Source organism: Drosophila innubila (genome assembly GCF_004354385.1).
Source record: "Drosophila innubila isolate TH190305 chromosome 2R unlocalized genomic scaffold, UK_Dinn_1.0 1_C_2R, whole genome shotgun sequence".
NCBI classification, from domain to species: domain Eukaryota; kingdom Metazoa; phylum Arthropoda; class Insecta; order Diptera; family Drosophilidae; genus Drosophila; species Drosophila innubila.
In genome coordinates, this window is record NW_022995374.1 from 18028028 (window position 1) to 18047132 (window position 19105).

At 38.6% G+C, this 19105-nt stretch overlaps 7 protein-coding genes across 10 annotated transcripts; 5 read left to right on the forward strand and 2 right to left on the reverse strand.

Moving 5' to 3' along the window:
- Positions 1 to 190: 190 nt before the first annotated feature.
- LOC117785166 lies at positions 191 to 1750 on the forward strand. 2 transcript variants are annotated; one of them, XM_034623075.1, is made up of 3 exons: positions 191 to 353; positions 645 to 863; positions 923 to 1750. In XM_034623075.1, the coding sequence occupies exons 2-3, from the start codon at positions 735 to 737 to the stop codon at positions 1601 to 1603; spliced, it is 810 nt and encodes a 269-aa protein (XP_034478966.1). In that variant the 5' UTR covers positions 191 to 353; positions 645 to 734; the 3' UTR covers positions 1604 to 1750. The 2 variants fall into 2 exon arrangements, with proteins under 2 accessions (XP_034478966.1, XP_034478965.1); XM_034623074.1 differs by having other exon boundaries at positions 191 to 863.
- LOC117785165 (deoxyribose-phosphate aldolase-like) lies at positions 1695 to 3804 on the reverse strand. The gene is made up of 3 exons (XM_034623073.1): positions 3651 to 3804; positions 3006 to 3589; positions 1695 to 2339 (listed from the first exon to the last, which is right to left on the reverse strand). The coding sequence occupies exons 1-3, from the start codon at positions 3691 to 3693 to the stop codon at positions 2007 to 2009; spliced, it is 960 nt and encodes a 319-aa protein (XP_034478964.1). The 5' UTR covers positions 3694 to 3804; the 3' UTR covers positions 1695 to 2006.
- Positions 3805 to 4439: 635 nt separating this feature from the next.
- Positions 4440 to 6220, reverse strand: LOC117784812 (odorant receptor 49a). Of its 3 annotated transcripts, none has more exons than XM_034622639.1 (4): positions 5279 to 6220; positions 5019 to 5220; positions 4696 to 4851; positions 4440 to 4641 (listed from the first exon to the last, which is right to left on the reverse strand). In XM_034622639.1, the coding sequence occupies exons 1-4, from the start codon at positions 6079 to 6081 to the stop codon at positions 4585 to 4587; spliced, it is 1218 nt and encodes a 405-aa protein (XP_034478530.1). In that variant the 5' UTR covers positions 6082 to 6220; the 3' UTR covers positions 4440 to 4584. The 3 variants fall into 3 exon arrangements, with proteins under 3 accessions (XP_034478530.1, XP_034478532.1, XP_034478531.1); XM_034622641.1 differs by having other exon boundaries at positions 5275 to 5408; XM_034622640.1 differs by lacking the exons at positions 4440 to 4641; positions 4696 to 4851 and having other exon boundaries at positions 5077 to 5220; positions 5275 to 6220.
- Positions 6221 to 6916: 696 nt separating this feature from the next.
- Positions 6917 to 8885, forward strand: LOC117783192 (4-coumarate--CoA ligase 1-like). The gene is made up of 5 exons (XM_034620459.1): positions 6917 to 7111; positions 7172 to 7379; positions 7446 to 7632; positions 7689 to 7805; positions 7861 to 8885. Exons 1-5 carry the CDS (start codon positions 6971 to 6973, stop codon positions 8813 to 8815), a joined length of 1608 nt encoding a protein of 535 aa, XP_034476350.1. The 5' UTR covers positions 6917 to 6970; the 3' UTR covers positions 8816 to 8885.
- Positions 8886 to 10233: 1348 nt separating this feature from the next.
- Positions 10234 to 12245, forward strand: LOC117783193 (4-coumarate--CoA ligase 1-like). The gene is made up of 5 exons (XM_034620461.1): positions 10234 to 10433; positions 10491 to 10698; positions 10763 to 10949; positions 11013 to 11129; positions 11195 to 12245. The coding sequence occupies exons 1-5, from the start codon at positions 10293 to 10295 to the stop codon at positions 12147 to 12149; spliced, it is 1608 nt and encodes a 535-aa protein (XP_034476352.1). The 5' UTR covers positions 10234 to 10292; the 3' UTR covers positions 12150 to 12245.
- Positions 12246 to 12810: 565 nt separating this feature from the next.
- On the forward strand, positions 12811 to 15206 carry LOC117783194 (4-coumarate--CoA ligase 1-like). Its single transcript, XM_034620462.1, has 5 exons — positions 12811 to 12951; positions 13009 to 13216; positions 13281 to 13467; positions 13532 to 13648; positions 14192 to 15206. The coding sequence occupies exons 1-5, from the start codon at positions 12811 to 12813 to the stop codon at positions 15144 to 15146; spliced, it is 1608 nt and encodes a 535-aa protein (XP_034476353.1). The 3' UTR covers positions 15147 to 15206.
- Positions 15207 to 16896: 1690 nt separating this feature from the next.
- LOC117783191 (4-coumarate--CoA ligase 1-like) lies at positions 16897 to 18772 on the forward strand. The gene is made up of 5 exons (XM_034620458.1): positions 16897 to 17037; positions 17095 to 17302; positions 17369 to 17555; positions 17612 to 17728; positions 17784 to 18772. Exons 1-5 carry the CDS (start codon positions 16897 to 16899, stop codon positions 18742 to 18744), a joined length of 1614 nt encoding a protein of 537 aa, XP_034476349.1. The 3' UTR covers positions 18745 to 18772.
- Positions 18773 to 19105: the final 333 nt, after the last annotated feature.

Consider the following 19105-nt stretch of genomic DNA (forward strand, 5'->3'; position numbering starts at 1 on the left):
TATTCTAATATTAACCATACCCTATCCGAAAATCTATACCGTTTATAAATTCTAAAATTAATTAAATGCACTCCTTGTTCGAAAATATTAGGAAAATTTTCTAACTCTTACTTATAATATTTTTATTTTTTAAAAATGAACACACTTTAGATGAAACTATTTGTTCTATATTCTTTGCCTTTTTTTTTTTTAATTGTCCATCTTTTTCTTTCGATTGTTTCGATTTTAAATTATAATTACTTTAAACTGAGTTGGTAATGTAAACTTTTTGACTATGGCAGAAGTCATTGGGCCTTTGTAATTGTCATAATATGATGTCAATGCACTGGGAGCAGGCGTCCGACTTTTCTTTGGTAAGTGCCTGAAATTGGACAATTTGGAAGCGATTACTTGACCATTTGACGCAATTTCGCTCGTTGTCTTGAGCTGCAACGAACTCATTACTAGTGACAAACTCACATTATCCATTTCCATCCAGTTTGTTCAACTCCAGGCGATTCGGGTTCGGGTTGTTACATTAACATTGTTATGTATACGAGGCGTAACTCACACACGAGAGTGTGTGTGTTTATGCGATTGTTGTTGGCTCGTTATATATTTATTTGTTGGCGCTGTGGAAACTCGTTTGAAACTCGGTTTCCCAGATAACTGTGCCTGGAGTGCTGTGACGAAGACTTCCGAGTGCTTCCGTTTGCAGTCTGGGAAAAATGATTGCAGTGTCTTGTGGACTATAAATGAATTCGATGTGCCTCAAGCCGCCTTACTCAATGTGCAAACTCTGTGACGGCTGCTGCTCTGTCAACGCATATGGACTAATAGTTGGAAGATTTACAAATCTCATCATGTTGAATGGGTCACTCATGGTGGGTAAACTTGAGGATATTAAGAGCAATTGGATTTATATCATGTGTGTATTTTCCAGCTGCTGCTTTGCGCCTTTTGCGCCACTGTTGCTGCCACGCCCACGCGGAGTGCAGAGGATGTTCAACTGTTGCATCCACACATATTAAGCATTGAACGCCTGGAGCACTTGCTGAGACGTGCAGGGGAAATCTTTGGTCCTGTTGCTCGGCAGGATGAGGACTCCCAGTCCTCTGCCAGCGAATTGGAGCCTCAAATTGCGATGCAATCACAGCCTCAACAGTATATGCTGCCTCCCACGGATCAGCCCTATAACTTCTATCTGCCACTCTTTGACTATGTGGATCCCAAGCTGGATGCAAAGAGCAAGCGCATGGAAAAGATTGCACCGCCACCTCGGAGATTGCAGCAGGAGCACAACTATTACACGGACAAGCCAAAGAAGACGCCGAAGAAGTTCAATGCGGACGCCAAGCACATCAATCTCAAATGGCTCAACACCTACGAGAAGGCAATGGGCGGCACTGCACCTAAAGCCGTCTATTTGGAGCAGGATGAGCGCAATCGCATTAATTTCGATGATTCATTCTTTGCGGTGGACATGCACGTCAAGACGCCTGACAATCATCCCCATAATAATGCGCCTGTCGATCTGCTGCAGCATGGAGAGCAGCTGCCCGAGGATGATCTAATGGCTGCACCTGCTCAGCTTATATACAACTACAAGCCAAGCTCAGCCTAGAACGTAGTCCAGGTCAACTGTTATTTAATTGTAGTCAGTTTACAAAAAATTCAAAATATATATTTATAAATGTGGTAGACAAAGAACAAAGTAACACGAAAGGAAGATAATTTATTTAAGCACTTGGTTTGACTCAAGGCTCAAAGTTTTGCACAACATAAAATCGACAATTAAAGCATATTAAAAGCTTTGAAATTAAATTAAACATTTTACATCATACTGTATAGAAAGTGAAGTTGCGGTTATTTTTGCTAGTTAAAATACTTGTATAAAAATGCATTTTGTTGAGTCCTGTAACATTTTAGTTGCTTTATAATGAGTATTTGATTCTAATCTGCCAATTATACACTCATGAAAGCTTCCTGAGTCGTTGGTATGTAATTAAGTGTGCTAAATTTGAGTTCTAAGCCTTTTCCAGTTTGGCGACGCCGTTGCGTACAACTTTTTCAATATCATCCAGCAAACCCGATGCTCCAAAACGGAATAGTTCGGACTGCAACCAGTGCATGCCAAGCGTCTCCTTAACTAGTGTCATCCAGGCAATGGCATCCCGGACAGTCCTCACACCACCGGCTGGCTTTAGGCCCACAATTTGGCCAGTGCGTCGCCTGAACTCCTGTATGGCAAATATCATGACCAGGCCAACGGGCAGCGTGGCATTTACGGCCTCCTTGCCGGTGGAAGTCTTAATGAAATCTGCACCCGCCAGCATGCAGACCATGGAAGCCTTATACACCTGCAAATCGAAAATAGAAAAATAACATGAAAAATTGAATTGAAAATCGGTTCAGCTTTGACAAAGTTGTGACACTTTGAAGTTGGTCAGACCCTTGACCTAGCAATTGTACAAGTCAAACTTTTTATCTAATTTGACATAATATTTTGCAAGAAAATTAATGGTCTGAGAATTAAGTTTAAAGTTTTCTTTTATACAAATTATGACATAAGAAGTTGTTTTAAAATGAAAACATGAGAGTTAAAATGTGTGTTAATATATTTAATTATTTTAAATTCAGAATGAATTGAATGAACGGAATGATATTACGTATGAAAATCGGCTCAGTTATGACAAAGTTTTAGAAATATAGTATAAGGATATATTAGACTCGGTGAAATGTATATTAAAGGGAGAAAAATTACCACCGATCCTATAAAAATCCAGAGTTAATATAGCTATGTCTGTCCGTGCACCTTTGTAAGCGCCTAGATCTCAAAGACTATAGAAGCTAGAGCAACCAAATATGGCACACACAATTCTATAAGTCTCCAGCAAATCAAGTTTGTTTTGAATTCGCTCCACAAATCATTGTATACCAATTGTAATTGTACAACAATTTGTATACCCACAGTTTTTAAAATACATTATTTTTGTTTGTTTTGTTGTTTGTTCCTGTGTACTTACATTCTCCATGGAGCCAAGTTCACCAACAGCCAAGATGGTCTTCAGATGGGCACGTGTACCGCAGGCATTGCGCATTAGCACCACCTCATTATAGACACCCACCCAATCACCGCCCAGCGCCAATGGCCGGTTGATAACAATATCAATCTCTGTGGCACCGGCCAGAATGGCGTGGTTGATCTCCTGCAGTCGGGTCTGCAAATCATATTGGCCAGTTGGAAATCCGGTGGCGACAGCGGCAATGGATATATCATCCAATTTACCATACTGCTGCAATGTCTTGTAAGCATCAGCAACTCGTGCTGGATATACACAAACGGCGGCACAGTGGATATCCGGCAGAAGTGTGGGCTCAAAGAATTTGTCAAACAACTGCGGCTCGAAGGGAAGACAGGCGCGAACGACAAGTCGTCGCACATTTGCGGCAGTGTCATCGCCAGCCAATGTGGTCAGATCCGTCAGCATTAAAGCTTTCAAGGCCCAAGCTACTTCATTGGTGCCGCTGACAGTGGAGCGCTGGGAAATGCTCGCAGCGATCTCATTGATTTGAGACAGTGAGAAATTGACCCTGAGCAAAGAAGCATCTGATAATCGACAGATAATTCTTTAATAAACAATTGAAAATTAAGCAATTAAATTAATTACCATAAGGCAGAGTTTTGTTCACTTTCAGCTCCTTAACTTCCATTTTCCTTTTTAGTTTTCCGATAAGAAATGGACTTCAAATTCTCCTCGTTTTTGCACTATTAAAGAGATAAAAACACACACGGAACACAGCCCCAACCTCAACGTATGTACATGTGTAACTATGTGAACCTGTTATCAGTAAATAGACGATCAGCTGTTGAGAGTGCTGCCAGATATTTTAAAGATCGTCCATGCAGTTGAAAGTGCTGCCAGAAGATTGAAATAATATAATCGTTGTTCGGTGGTTTGACATTTTAAAAGTTGACATAAATATTACACTTTTTTCATTCTTTTTTTGATTTTTCTTTTTTTCTTCAAAAAAATAACTTAAATTTTAAGTTGTTATACAATTTTAAGAAAATGGAAAATGATCGGAGAGAGTATTTGACATATAAGATAATATAAATATTTTTTTTTCAATGAAAGGAAAAAGTCAACAACCATTTCTTACAATCTTAAACAGACTTAAAACATTCTAACCCATTTTGAGACTAAACACTTTTTTTATTTTAAGCCATTACTTTTCCGGAGTGTACAAAATCATTTCGAATATCAACACGCAACTCTAGTGTTAATAAACCGCATCACACAATTTCCGTTTTCAATAATTAATAACGTACATTAATATTTTGAATGAGGTGTCCATGGTAATTATTTAATATTAATGACCCAAAAGCGTATTTATTTTTAAATAAGTTATAACCTGTGGTAGCAGGTGTTGAGCAAATAATCCAAATAATAAAAGCAAACAGGTAATAAATATTTATTCTTCAGAATTTAATACATTTCAAAATATTTTTAATTGAATAAATTTGTATGTGTAAGAGACTGTTAAATAAAGTGCTAGAAAAGTCTACAAATTTTAGTGGGATTTGCAGCTTAGTTGAGTTCTTTAATCATCCAGTACTCTGCGTATAATCGCAAAGAATCGATATGTGATGTTCATCATCTGTTCAAAATATATATTTAATGTGTCAGATATATTAACGAGAGTTAAACTTACATTCTTGAAAGTATCCAGCGATATGTTAATCACACCCTTGGCTGTGAGTACAGCCGGCTTCCCAGTGGTTGACATAATGAAGAGTAGATGCTTTCGATATGTGGGCGATCCGTCGTACCAGTTTTGTGTGTAAGCAGCCTGTGGCAATGCTTCACTCTACGATCATATTTGGAAATATACATAGTTAATAAATTAAAATTAAATTTTATAGGAAAATTGAATTAGAAAAATTTAAGCATTTTATAAGAAATTTAAAAGTAAAACTGAAAAGTTTTAATTAAAAAATTTGATATTTAAAAGTATGTAATTATATGAAAGCCTACCAAATTAATCAATAGTTGTCCGTAGTAGCAAACCATGTAGAACTGAGAGGCACAGCTAATAAAATAGGATAGGAAAGAGATACCATACAGAGTCAGCCCCCGTAATATTGTGTAGAAGGCAACACAGCAAAGTGTGCTGGCCGTGGTAAATAGATTGTAGGCCAACAGCATTCCAAAAATATCATTGAGCTCCTTGTGCAAACTAAAATCCAAATTGGCGATTTCTTTATGTAATTTGATGTATGGACTGACGTACATACCTTAGCACATGGTGATGTTTTCTAACTACACTGACCAGAAATTCACAATCCTCAATCGAACGCTCTCGGCTGGGATGGTAGTTGGCCAACTGATGTCCGAGATGACCAAAGTGCATGCAAATTTGGCCAGAGAGACACATCATCCACACGTCAGTCCCTATATTAAAGGTCATATAAAAGTGACTACTAGTAAATTCCAAGATCTGTGAGAGCACATAATTTAGTGGCGAACTCGAATCGAAACTGAGCTGCATGGGATAGGCGCGTAGATAGGGAAACTTGGCCTCATTGCCCACAGTATGCCGCTGATAAAGATATAAACAGGTGGATTGTAAAAACGGTCCAAATACCACCAGTAGCACAACTAAACAAAAATAACAGACTCCATAACGTATAATTCGCGGCCAGTAATAAATATTGACATTGTAAATTCGACGTTCTGATTCATTCCTTGGATAGATTATGCGCAACTTATTGCTGAGTTCTCGTATGCGATTATGATAGTATATAAATGTACAGATCTTTATTTCCGAATTGATTGTAAGAAAGAAGATCTCCGCATAACGCATGATAGTCACTGGATCTCCGGATAGAGTATCCCATTGAATGATACGCAGCATCATATAGTAGATAATGTAGTAATGACTTGCCAAGCCAATTAGAAAATATGCCCGCATCAGAAGATTCTGCCACAATGGCTTTGGGACGTTGAAGAGGTCATATCCAATTGATTTAAACATCATGCTCGGTATAAAGATGAAATCCTCGTAGCTCCGTTGACTTTGTTGTTTAGTTTGTGACATTTTTGAGGTTTATTCTTTAACTGATTTAGTTGAGCCTTGCTTGACGTTTATATACTTGTCATTGAATACTAAATCATTTAATATTAAAATTGACTCAGACCACATTTGAATAATTAATTTATGTTTCCACGTGTGAAATTTAATTGAATAAGTATGACACCTTTAACCACAAATAGAATAAAACTAAGACTTGGTCAGCAGGTAAGAACCGAATCGGGTAACCTAACTCAATTAATTCCATCCTGTAATAAGAATTACATTGTTGATTATCTGCACTGTTTTAAAGTTGATTAATTTTTTCACTTCTCAATGAAATTTGTAAACTGCAACTTACTTACTATCAAGTACTTCCCATTTATAAATCAGCGAAAAAATTCCTATTTAAACACCTGACTATCTTTATCAGTTAAGCCAAGTGTCATATCTATGGAAATGTACAATTCTATAGTAACAATGTCATTGTTTATAGCGCCTTAAGATTTGTATAGCGCTATCCATAGTTATCTATTTATATGTTTTATACGTCTTGGGATTCACTAAATTCATATGAACAGATAAGAAATAGGTGGAGTGGAATACAAATTATAGAGCACATAATTAATAATAATTGGATAAGCTTGTTAATTGAAAACATTTCAATACGTAGAAATTTCCTTTTAATATAATGCTTACCCGATAATGAAGATGGGTGATTCAAGCGTACTTCGATGTGCTATCGACTGTTACGACTTAGGTTGGCGTCAGATAAGATTCGTAAAGTAGATCCACTCAAGTCGTAATAGCCTGGATTTATGGCAAAAATGGACGTTATAAATAGATTGGCAGTACGTCCCGGTATTTCACATGTAACTGCACCTTGTAAAGGTAAAGAAGTAACTTTGGTAGAAATATGGCGTCAATACCCACCACCTACAATGAGAAGGATAACACCTGGAGTGGTGCACAACGTAGCTCCATTTTTGGCTACGACATTTCTGTGGGCAAAATCATTTTCAGCACCATGAAAAATTGGCCGAAAAACGTCTGTCAGGTAAATTTAAAAAATTTGAAATTTTGAAATAGTATTAACTTCAATACTTGCAAAATGCAGATTAACGACGCTGACGGCGTATCAGTGACAAATGCACAGGGTATTACTTGGGCCGTACGTATAGCCCAGTATTTGAAACAACGAGGACTTAATCATAAGGATGTTATTGGTATTGCTGCTAAGAATACCACCTACCTTATGCCCTTGGGAGTCGCCTGTCTAATGAATGCCACACCGTTCCACTCCGTAAATCCCATGCTAGACGAGGGTATGTCAATCTATTAATCCATTTTTATTAAAGATCTAAAATTCTAATTTTGTTTTGAAAATATAGAAACTATCAAATATGTTTTTGAAATAACCAAGCCAATGCTAATATTTTGTGATGGACATGATTATGAGAAGATACATTCGGCTACCCGAGGCTGGCATCCTGAAATATATACACTGATCGATCCTATTGAGGGTGTTCCCAAGATAGAGACCCTTCTAGATCCTACAACAACTGAAATGTTCTATCAGTAAGTAAAACCTGAATTTCTATTAATGTAAGTACTTATATATTTACTACTCGTAGACCGGAAACTCTAAAGACTGGTGGAGATCAAACAGTGGCGATTTTGTGCTCTTCTGGAACCACAGGATTACCGAAAGCTGTCTGCATATCAAATAGTATACTTATACAGGAGAATATGTAAGTAATACTTTTCAACATATTTTGATTTTCTCTTAACTCTGTAAATATGCAGGCTCGTGTCTAGTGAATCGATTATTTTTACATCGAGTTCTTTGGATTGGATTACTGGTCTTTGGGCTTTTATATTCAGTACAGTATTTGGCTGTACTCGAATCATAACAAATAAACCCTTCAGTCCAGAATACTTTGTGCAGATGGTGAAGAAGTACAAGATCAACTACGCCGTGGTACCTCCCAGACATCTTTCTGCCTTGATCACATGTCCAGATGCCACGTCAGAGGCTCTTTCTCCGATTCGAATGCTTAACTATGGTGGAGGTTTAGTGACTTTAACCACTTTGCAGCGTGCCCAGGAAATTTGCAAGTCTGCAATGCTAAATTCTGGGTACGGAATGACGGAAGTAGGTGCTATAACAGTTAACATTGGTATCAGCAATAACACCGCAGCTGGAAGACTTTTGCCGGGCATTAAAATCCGAATTGTCGATGAGGACGCCAGGAGCGTGAGTCATAATAAGGTCGGAGAAATTTATGTACACACTGGACAGGCTTGGAATGGTTACTACGGTAATCCAGTGGAAACCCGACGCATGCAAGACTTTGAGGGTTGGTTCCACACCGGTGACCTGGGTTACTTTGATGATCAGAACTTCCTATACATTGTCGATCGCAAGAAGGAGATCCTCAAGTACCAGGGTCTGCACTATTGGCCCACAGAAATCGAGACAGTCATTGCAGAGCTTCCGCAGGTGCAGGACGTTTGTGTTGTGGGAATCTATGATGAACGTCAAGGCGATGCAGCTGGTGCTTTGGTAGTCAAGCGCCAAGGATGTGAGATCAGTGGCAAGGAAATTATTGATCATGTAGCCAAGCGATTGACAGGCCTGCAAAAGCAACTCCACTCCGGAGTTCGATTCACGGATAAGTTGCCCGCAAACGTTAATGGAAAGACCCTACGTAAGGCTGCGCGGGAAGTATTTGCCTCTCAAAATGGAACCAGCAAATAATTGTTAGTTATTTTAAGCTCTAATGTTCTTACTAAGTTCATAAATAAATATATATTACACTTGAATGGAATACTTCAACTTATAAGTACGCAAGATACAATGTGGAATACCCCTTCCATTATCTAAAGAGGTTTATTAAATGTGTTCAAACACGAGCCAATAAGGAAAAATTATTCTAGTACTTCAGACTCTTGAGATAATATATAGAGTACCACATGTACGAAGCTAAATTAGTTTCACTTCTAATTTTTTTAATGAGTGTGCCTGCTTAAGTACAGTTTTTTTTTTTAAATTTAAATTTCTTTTAATTTTATCAAAACTTAAACGATTTTCTTACGGAACTTCAATTTTATCATTGTTTGGACACTGATTTTATTGTGTATCAAAAATTTATTTTAATGCCAAATATTAATGCCAAATTTTTCTCCATACTTTACCTTAGATTTATTTATTTTTAATTTCAACATCCCATGTAGAAACTTAGCCGATTTCCTTGGAAAATGTCAGCTTTACAATTGTTGAGAAACACTTTGGACGGCAGTCCGCGCTAGTGACGAAAGCAGCACAAAGGGTGCTAAATAAAATTTTTCATGACACTTGGGAAATTCGATACATCGGTTTAATTCGACAATTGATCATTTCCACAAAATATAATACTTTTCTCTCGCTTTATCGCTTAAACTCGCTTAGCTCTCGTGCTGCCACCTTTCAAATAAAGAGCTTTATATGACGCACACTCTGACATTAGCCTTGGCCGACAATAGAGTAGGGTACTTCAGTTATATTTTGATATGCTATCGACTGTTAGGAATTAAGCTAGCGATGATAAGATGTTTCAGGTAAGTCGAACTGCAGTTCTATATTTCATATAGCATTGTACCTTGTGTATGTAAACAAGTTATTTTCGTAGCAAGCATAATATGGCGGAAAAACCCATTACCTACTATGAAAGGGACTACATCTGAAGGGTATAGGTCATCTTTAACTATGACAGATATATGGGTCAATAGAATTTCAACACCATGAGGTGGCCAGTAAAAGTATTTCAGGTGAATATTACTATCTATAATAATGCTTAAAATGGCAGACGGCTTAAAAAATTTTTAAAATATACTACTTTGGTAGTTCTTCACTTCGATCGAAGCCCTGGCCACTTTAAAGAGATTATTTTTAACAATAGCTTGCAAAGCTTTATAGCGCGTTGTCTTCCAGCATTATCTCATCGCCTATGACGCGTCATTATGACTCTGTCATTCTCCTTAGGCGATAATTGAGTAGGGTACTTCAAGCATTTTTATTTGATATGCTATCAACTGTTAGGACGATAGATAAAGTGTAACAGGTGTTTGCTATTTGTGAATCGCCTGGATTTATGACGAAAATTGGCAATATAAGTAGTATGCAGTATAAAATGCTATTTCATTTATAAGTGTTTCTTCTGAACGTGAAGAAGTGAGCTTTATAGCGTAGAATCAATATGACGGCAATACCCACCACCTACAATGAGAAGGATAAAACCTGGAGTGGTGCGAAAAGTAGTTCCATCTTTAATTATGACACGTCTGTTGGCAGAATAATTTTCAATACCATGAAAAATTGGCCAAAAATCGTTGTTCAGGTGAGTAATACTTCAGATAAGAATTTCAAAATTCTATTAAACATGTACAACCTGCAGATTAACGATGTTGACGGCGTATCAGTGACAAACTCTCAGGCTATTACTTGGGCCATACGGATAGCACAGTACTTGAAAAAGCGAGGACTTAACAACACGGATGTTATCGGTATTGCTGCTAAAAATACCACTTACCTTATGCCCTTGGGAATTGCCTGTCTAATGAACGCCACGCCCTTCCATGCCATATCTCCCATGCTAGAAGAGGGTATGTCAAGGGATTGATCTATTTCTTAAGATAAAAATAATGATAATTTAAATTGAATTCACAGAAACCATCAAATATGTTTTCGGAATAACGAAGCCAATGCTTATATTTTGTGATGGACATGATTATGAGAAGATACATTCGGCTACCCGAGGCTGGAATCCTGAAATATATACACTGATCGATCCTATTGAGGGTGTTCCCAAGATAGAGACCCTGCTGGATCCCACAACAACAGAAATGTTCTACCAGTGAGTTAGAAATACATTTTAACAGGAAGAACGGAATATTCATAAATCAAGTACAAATTGTAGACCGGAGCCGCTGAAGACTGGTGGAGATCAAACAGTGGCGATTTTGTGTTCTTCAGGAACCACAGGATTACCGAAAGCCGTCTGCATATCAAATAGTATCCTTGTTCAGGATAGTCTGTAAGTTATTTGATCAATTCAAATCGAATTCCTTCATCTGTATTAAATCTTTAAACATTTTTTAGGCTCATTAACAGTGAATCGGTAATTTATACATCTAGCTCTTTGGATTGGATTACTGGCCTTTGGGCATTTGCCATCAACACAGTATTTGGATGTACTCGTATTATAACAAATAAACCCTTTAGTCCCGAATACTTTGTGCAGCTGGTGAAAAAGTACAAGATCACTACTGCCATGGTACCTCCCAGACATCTTTCCGCTTTGGTCTCTTGTCCAGATGCCACGACAGAGGCTCTTGCGTCACTACGTATGCTCAGCTACGGTGGCGGACTGGCGACCTTAGCCACATTGCAGCGTGTCCAAGAAATTTGCAAGACTACCATGCTGAGCTCCGGGTACGGCATGACCGAGGTGGGTTCCATAACAGCTAACATTGGTATCACCAATAACAACGCCGCTGGAAGACTTTTGCCGGGCATTAAAATCCGAATTGTCAATGACGATGGAAAAAGATTGAGCTATAATCAAGTTGGAGAGATATATGTACACACTGGAAAGCCCTGGAATGGTTATTACGGTAATCCAGTGGAAACCCGACGTATGCAAGACTTTGAGGGTTGGTACCACACCGGTGACCTGGGTTACTTTGATGACCAGAACTTCCTATACATTGTCGATCGCAAGAAGGAGATCCTCAAGTACCAGAGTCTGCACTATTGGCCCACAGAAATCGAGACCGTCATTGCAGAGCTTCCGCAGGTGCAGGACGTTTGTGTTGTGGGAATCTATGATGAACGTCAAGGCGATGCAGCTGGTGCTTTGGTAGTCAAGCGCCAAGGATGTGAGATCAGTGCCAAGGAAATTATTGATCATGTAGCCAAGCGATTGACAGGCCTGGAAAAGCAACTCCATTCCGGAGTTCGATTCACGGATAAGTTGCCCGCCAACGTCAATGGAAAGACCCTACGCCAGGCTGCGCGGGAAGTATTTGCCTCTCAAAATGGAACCAGCAAATAATTGTTAGTTATTTTAATCTCTATTGTTATACCCGTCACTTATATTGTACTCAATTAAATGTATGTAACAGGGAGAACGATCAGCATCAAAGGCCAACTAGATATAAGAGTATTCGTCCGGCTGTCCGTCCGTTCATGTGAGCGTTAGCAGGTGTATTTTTTAGAGCAATACAAGCTCCTAAAAGTATGTAACGGGTATTGCTATAGTCGGGGTCTTGACTATAGACTTTCTGACAGATTTTATCTGTGGTTCTAGTTATTTGACAGATTGGCTATTCGAACCTATTTGTATTAAATTCAACCAAGTTCAGCAATTAACCGTCACCAAATTTGGTAGCTCCAGCTAAAGAACTTTATCAGCAAGCACGCTCTTTGCTTCTATCTTAACCAATTACCTTAAAAAACCATACAGAGCCTCAAACCGAGCTATCTCCTAATATTATCTCATCACTTGTGACGTGTCATTATGACTCTGTCATTCGTCTTTGCCGATAATAGCGTAGGGTGCTTGAAGCATATTTTCATATGCTATCGACTATTAGGACTTAGGACTCGTCGATAGTATATATTATAAAAAGAATGACAATTAGGTTTGGAAATTCATTAATAAGTGTACCTTCTGAACGTGAAGAAGTCAGTTTGGAGGAAATCGTAATATCAATATGTCGGCATTATCCACCACCTACAACGAGAAGGATAAGACCTGGAGTGGTGCTAAACGTAGTTCCATCTTTGACTATGACACATCTGTGGGCAGAATAATATTCAACACCATGAAGAATTGGCCCACAATCGTAGTTCAGGTAAGAAATACTTCAGATAAGACTTTTAATACTTAATTAAATATGTATAACGTGCAGATAAACGATGTTGACGGCGTATCAGTCACAAATTCTCAGGCTATTACTTGGGCCATACGGATAGCACAGTATTTGAAAAAGCGAGGACTTAACAACACGGATGTAATCGGTATCGCTGCTAAAAATACCACCTACGTTATGCCCTTGGGAATTGCCTGTCTAATGAACGCCACACCCTTCCATGCCATATCTCCCATGCTAGACGAGGGTATGTCAAAGGATTGATCTATTTCTTAAGATACAAATTATGATAATTTAAATTGAATTTACAGAAACCATCAAATATGTTTTCGGGATAACCAAACCAAAGCTTATATTTTGTGATGGACATGATTATGAGAAGATACATTCGGCTACCCGAAGCTGGAATCCTGAAATATATACACTGATCGATCCTATTGAGGGTGTGCCCAAAATAGAGACCCTTCTGGATCCCACAACAACAGAAATGTTCTATCAGTAAGTAAAAATAAATGTGTAATAATGAAAGTAGTATTATAAGTAATCTATTTATAACTTGTAGACCAGAACCTCTGAAGACTGGTGGAGATCAAACAGTGGCGATCTTGTGCTCTTCTGGAACAACAGGCTTACCGAAAGCTGTCTGCATATCAAATAGTATACTTGTGCTGGACATTTCGTAAGTTTTCAGAAGACATGTACTTTTTTTTTTTTACCATTTTGAAGTGGGCAAAGAGGGGTACAATAGTTAAAGAGTATAATTAGTCAAACTTGGTTTGTAGACTTTGGATAACACACGCTGGTTTATTTTTGGATGGTACCACGATACTATAGTTTCCATAAGAAAGCTCGTTTGAATATCAATTTTTTTGTATAACAACTGTTTGGTTCTTTGAGATATTTTTAGCAATCTGACACATTGTGCATCCGAATTAATATTATTCATCCTACCCAAATTGGGTGAAAATTAGTTCACTATATCGTATATCTCCCATAGGAACGAGTTGTCCGTAGCTAGGAACTCGTATGTAAACTTTTGTTGGTTGTAAAGATATCTCAATCAAGCTTTAAGATTTTCAGTTACCATATGTCGTTGTTCATATGTCGAATATTAAATACATCGCTCTGCACGGCTATTAAATTTTCAGTAACTGTCGTGTTAGTATATACATATGTTATATTTAATTTCCCGCTTGTTTTAATAACCCTTCAAGTATTGCAGGCTCGTCACCAGTGAATCGGTATTATTTTCACCCAGCTCTTTGGATTGGATTACTGGTCTCATTGCCTTTGGACTTTCTACAGTATTTGGCTGTACGCGAATCATAACTAATAAACCCTTTAGTGCGGAAAACTTTGTGAGGCTGGTGAAAAAGTACAAGATCAACTTCGCCATGGTTAACCCTGCATGTCTTCCTGTCTTGATCACTTGCCCAGATGCCACGACAGAGGCTCTCTCTCCATTACGTATGCTATACTATGTTGGAGGATTGGCGCCGTTAACCACGTTGCAGCATCTTCAGAAAATATGCAAGAGCACTACCCTGAGTTCCGGGTACGGGATGACCGAGGTGGGTTCCATAACAGTTAACATTGGTATCACAAATAACAACGCCGCAGGAAGGCTCTTGCCGGGCATTAAAATCCGAATTATCGATGACGATGGAAAAAAATTGAGCTATAATCAAGTTGGAGAGATATATGTACACACTGGAAAGCCCTGGAATGGTTATTACGGTAATCCCGTTGAAACCCGACGTATGCAAGACTTTGAGGGTTGGTACCACACCGGTGACCTGGGTTACTTTGATGATCAGAACTTCCTATACATTGTCGATCGCAAGAAGGAGATTCTCAAGTACCAAGGTGCGCACTATTGGCCCACAGAAATCGAGACCGTCATTGCAGAGCTTCCGCAGGTGCAGGACGTTTGTGTTGTGGGAATCTATGATGAACGTCAAGGCGATGCAGCTGGTGCTTTGGTAGTCAAGCGCCAAGGATGTGAGATCAGTGGCAAGGAAATTATTGATCATGTAGCCAAGCGATTGACAGGCCTGGAAAAGCAACTCCATTCCGGAGTTCGATTCACGGATAAGTTGCCCGCCAACGTCAATGGAAAGATCCTACGTAAGGCTGCGCGGGAAGTGTTTGTCTCACAGAATGGAACCTGCAAATAATTGTTAGTTACTTTAATTTGCATTGTCTCTTATCGAAACTATAACGTAACGGTAAGGTCCACAAAGGTAGTGAATAAAAATCTTAAACATTATAGTTATTAATTTTCGGACAAAGCAAAAATTATTGTCGTTTTATTGATCGCGCTCTTTTTGCTAATTGGGATAAAAGCCAAACTTTTTGCTTATATTTTAGAATAATTATCTACATATGTATACTACATTAGCTTTTGTTCTTGGCAAAATTTGAAATCAGAATAAAATATATATTTTATAATTAATTTTTTGATGGTATTTTAATATGTCCGTCGATTAATGTATCAAGCATGCATCGGTCTTGTTGACATTTATGATCAATCCATCCTTATTTATATGAAAACTTTTTCTAGGAACTTGTTACATTATCTTCTTAAGCTTCCTTATGGTTCTATTTTCCTCTATCTGTAATAGCAATGAGGAAAAAAATTAACGACAATAGCTAAAAACTTACTTATAGCCTATTTGGCTCATTCGACGCCATTTTCATCATCTGGCCAGAATGTGGACTTCATTTCAGTACAAAATCCGGATGATCATTTTGGCTCATTCATAATGAATGAGCCGATTTTTTGTCATTCGACCCTGTGAATTTCAGTATTTTTTTATCGAACACGCGATGTTTATCAATAAACTCTTAAAAAAAAGCAATTGTCACCTTAACCAGCTGTTTTCATCAATAAAATCGGTAGGCATTAAATTTGCGCCAATTATAATATCATAACAAATAATAAAATGTTGTTACTGTCTGCTTTTTGTAATTTGTGCACAGAAGCCGAACAGCTGCTTTGCTTTAAGTGTCTTAACAGTTCCACATTTGGTCGTGGAAAGCCAAAAATGAGCCACATCCAAATGTGACCAAATGAACCAAATGTGAGTGGTCGTGGAAGTAGCCTTTTACATTCTAAGATAGTCAGCACATTCACCTAAAAATGCTCCGATAATGAAAATGTTAATGCACATTGAAACGGTCGGTGCACCGCGCCATTTGAATTCAATCCAGTTGTCATAGCAGACAGCTTTTCGTTGTTATCGCTGTCGACGGTGATAAAGCGCTGGCAGCGCGTGAGCTTTCTTCACGGAATATGCTAGATCAGTGGTGCCCAACTTACACAATGAAAGATTTGCGCTTGTGTGCGAAGCAGCGAAACCCGAAGGCAACGTGACGTTTTACTGCTTTACACTGAAAAAATAAAGTGCGTGCGATACACACATAAAATAAATTAAATCGACGCGCAGCATATATGTATTGTATCGTCGATATCGTTGGTAGTGCCTTTTAATTACGTCAAGGGTAAATCGACATGCAACATAATGGCACAATAAACATTGAGCATTACCATCCATATTCTCAATGAAAAATAATTTATTTTCCCAGTTGAGATCAAACATTTTTTGAGCTTCAGCCGAACACATGAGTCGTGAGAGAAAATGCAGCCGAACACGCGCATCGTGCGAGAGCAAGTTGCCGAGCGTTCTATTCTCTCTCTCTATACATGTGTCGGCTGCGACGCCGGCAGAGTTTGGTTTGCCAACCACGTGTGGCTGCCATTTCAAGTTTTGGACATCACTGTGCCTAGATACATAAAAGCTCTGCTGGCGGATATAAGCAAATGAGTTACCATATCATTGATAACCTATTTCCGTATCGTTTCGTTGTTTTGATAAAACATTGAGGTTTTTTTAGTACAATAATCATCAACCGTATATTCTAATAATGACTGCAGTACCCACCACCTACAATAAGAAGGATAACACCTGGAGTGGTGCAAAACGTAGCAATATTTTTGACCATAACACATCTGTGGGCATCATCATATTCAATATATTGAAGAATTGGCCAAAAAACGTGTGTCAGGTGAGTAATACTTCAGATAAAAATGTACAACTTAAATTAAATATGCTTGAATTGCAGATTAATGATGTAGACGGCGTGTCAGTGACAAATTCTCAGGCTATTACTTGGGCCATACGGATGGCACAGTACTTAAAAAAGCGAGGTCTTAATCATAAGGATGTTATTGGTATTGCTGCTAAAAATACCACCTACCTTATGCCCTTGGGAGTCGCCTGTCTAATGAATGCAACACCGTTCCATTCCGTAAATCCCATGCTAGACGAGGGTTTGTCAATATATTAAGCCATTTTAATTAAAAATCTAATAATCTAATTTTGTTTTGAAAATATAGAAACTATCAAATATATTTTTGAAATAACCAAGCCAATGCTAATATTTTGTGATGGGCATGATTATGAGAAGATACATTCGGCTACCCGAGGCTGGCATCCTGAAATATATACACTGATCGATCCTATTGAGGGTGTTCCCAAGATAGAGACCCTGCTGGATCCTACAACAACTGAAATGTTCTATCAGTAAGTAAAACCTGAATTTCTAATAATGTAAGTAGTTATATTTTTACTACTCGTAGACCGGAACCTCTAAAGACTGGTGGAGATCAAACAGTGGCGATTTTGTGCTCTTCTGGAACCACAGGATTACCGAAAGCTGTCTGCATATCAAATAGTATACTTATACTGGAGAATATGTAAGTAATACTTTTCAACATATTTTGATTTTCTCTTAACTCTGTAAATATGCAGGCCCGTGTCTAGTGAATCGATTATTTTTACATCGAGTTCTTTGGATTGGATTACTGGTCTTTGGGCTTTTATATTCAGTACAGTATTTGGCTGTACTCGAATCATAACAAATAAGCCCTTCAGTCCAGAATACTTTGTGCAGATGGTAAAGAAGTACAAGATCAACTACGCCGTGGTACCTCCCAGACATCTTTCCGCCTTGATCACATGTCCAGATGCCACGTCAGAGGCTCTTTCGCCGATTCGAATGCTCAACTATGGTGGAGGTTTAGTGACTTTAACCACTTTGCAGCGTGCCCAGGAAATTTGCAAGTCTGCAATGCTAAATTCTGTGTACGGAATGACAGAAGTAGGTGCTATAACAGTTAACATTGGTATCAGCAATAACACCGCAGCTGGAAGACTTTTGCCGGGCATTAAAATCCGAATTGTCGATGAGGAAGGCAAGAGTGTGAGTCATAATAAGGTCGGAGAAATTTATGTACACACTGGACAGGCTTGGAATGGTTACTACGGTAATCCAGTCGAAACCCGACGTATGCAAGACTTTGAGGGTTGGTTCCACACCGGTGACCTGGGTTACTTTGATGATCAGAACTTCCTATACATTGTCGATCGCAAGAAGGAGATTCTCAAGTACCAAGGTGCGCACTATTGGCCCACAGAAATCGAGACAGTCATTGCAGAGCTTCCGCAGGTGCAGGACGTTTGTGTTGTGGGAATCTATGATGAACGTCAAGGCGATGCAGCTGGTGCTTTGGTAGTCAAGCGCCAAGGATGTGAGATCAGTGGCAAGGAAATTATTGATCATGTAGCCAAGCGATTGACAGGCCTGCAAAAGCAACTCCATTCCGGAGTTCGATTCACATATAAGTTGCCCGCCAACGTCAATGGAAAGACCCTACGTAAGGCTGCGAGGGAAGTGTTTGTCTCTCAAAATGAAACCAATTATTTACTTTAAGCTCTATTGTGTCTTAAAAGAACGATAAAAGAACGAACGATGACCACCGTCAATGGAAATCTACTTCATCAAAATTCATAGTCTCGACTTTGAAAATATTTCTGGGATGTATTATGCATTTATTGTAATTTAATTAAAATATAAAATAAATAGAGTGATTTTCTAATTACAAGTAGCCCCTGAGTTGAACTTACGCGATGTAGCATCGGTCTAATTAGCCTATAAACGAGCCAGGACGCTGCTCCCAATAAAGATGATTATCGCCATGACATTATGGTGCCAACTGGCGCCAGATGTAAGCGCTGGCTGGGGTTGCTCCGTGGGCACGGATGTGACATTGGTACTGCTGCTGTGGTCGTGA

Coding starts and splice junctions, on each gene's coding strand:
- LOC117783191 (XM_034620458.1), top strand. CDS start 16,897: ATGACTGCAGTACCCACCACCTACAATAAGAAGGATAACACCTGGAGT. Junction 17,038..17,094: donor GGCCAAAAAACGTGTGTCAG/GTGAGTAATACT, acceptor CTTGAATTGCAG/ATTAATGATGTAGACGGCGT. Junction 17,303..17,368: donor AAATCCCATGCTAGACGAGG/GTTTGTCAATAT, acceptor TTGAAAATATAG/AAACTATCAAATATATTTTT.
- LOC117785165 (XM_034623073.1), bottom strand. CDS start 3,693: ATGGAAGTTAAGGAGCTGAAAGTGAACAAAACTCTGCCTTATG. Junction 3,590..3,650: donor GAACAAAACTCTGCCTTATG/GTAATTAATTTA, acceptor GTCGATTATCAG/ATGCTTCTTTGCTCAGGGTC. Junction 2,340..3,005: donor AACTTGGCTCCATGGAGAAT/GTAAGTACACAG, acceptor TTCGATTTGCAG/GTGTATAAGGCTTCCATGGT.
- LOC117783192 (XM_034620459.1), top strand. CDS start 6,971: ATGGCGTCAATACCCACCACCTACAATGAGAAGGATAACACCTGGAGT. Junction 7,380..7,445: donor AAATCCCATGCTAGACGAGG/GTATGTCAATCT, acceptor TTGAAAATATAG/AAACTATCAAATATGTTTTT. Junction 7,633..7,688: donor ACAACTGAAATGTTCTATCA/GTAAGTAAAACC, acceptor TACTACTCGTAG/ACCGGAAACTCTAAAGACTG.
- LOC117785166 (XM_034623074.1), top strand. CDS start 735: ATGAATTCGATGTGCCTCAAGCCGCCTTACTCAATGTGCAAACTCTGT. Junction 864..922: donor TGTTGAATGGGTCACTCATG/GTGGGTAAACTT, acceptor TGTATTTTCCAG/CTGCTGCTTTGCGCCTTTTG.
- LOC117784812 (XM_034622639.1), bottom strand. CDS start 6,081: ATGTCACAAACTAAACAACAAAGTCAACGGAGCTACGAGGATTTCATC. Junction 4,852..5,018: donor GACAACTATTGATTAATTTG/GTAGGCTTTCAT, acceptor ATATGATCGTAG/AGTGAAGCATTGCCACAGGC. Junction 4,642..4,695: donor CGCTGGATACTTTCAAGAAT/GTAAGTTTAACT, acceptor TATTTTGAACAG/ATGATGAACATCACATATCG.
- LOC117783193 (XM_034620461.1), top strand. CDS start 10,293: ATGACGGCAATACCCACCACCTACAATGAGAAGGATAAAACCTGGAGT. Junction 10,699..10,762: donor ATCTCCCATGCTAGAAGAGG/GTATGTCAAGGG, acceptor TTGAATTCACAG/AAACCATCAAATATGTTTTC. Junction 11,130..11,194: donor ATCCTTGTTCAGGATAGTCT/GTAAGTTATTTG, acceptor AACATTTTTTAG/GCTCATTAACAGTGAATCGG.
- LOC117783194 (XM_034620462.1), top strand. CDS start 12,811: ATGTCGGCATTATCCACCACCTACAACGAGAAGGATAAGACCTGGAGT. Junction 12,952..13,008: donor GGCCCACAATCGTAGTTCAG/GTAAGAAATACT, acceptor TATAACGTGCAG/ATAAACGATGTTGACGGCGT. Junction 13,468..13,531: donor ACAACAGAAATGTTCTATCA/GTAAGTAAAAAT, acceptor TATAACTTGTAG/ACCAGAACCTCTGAAGACTG.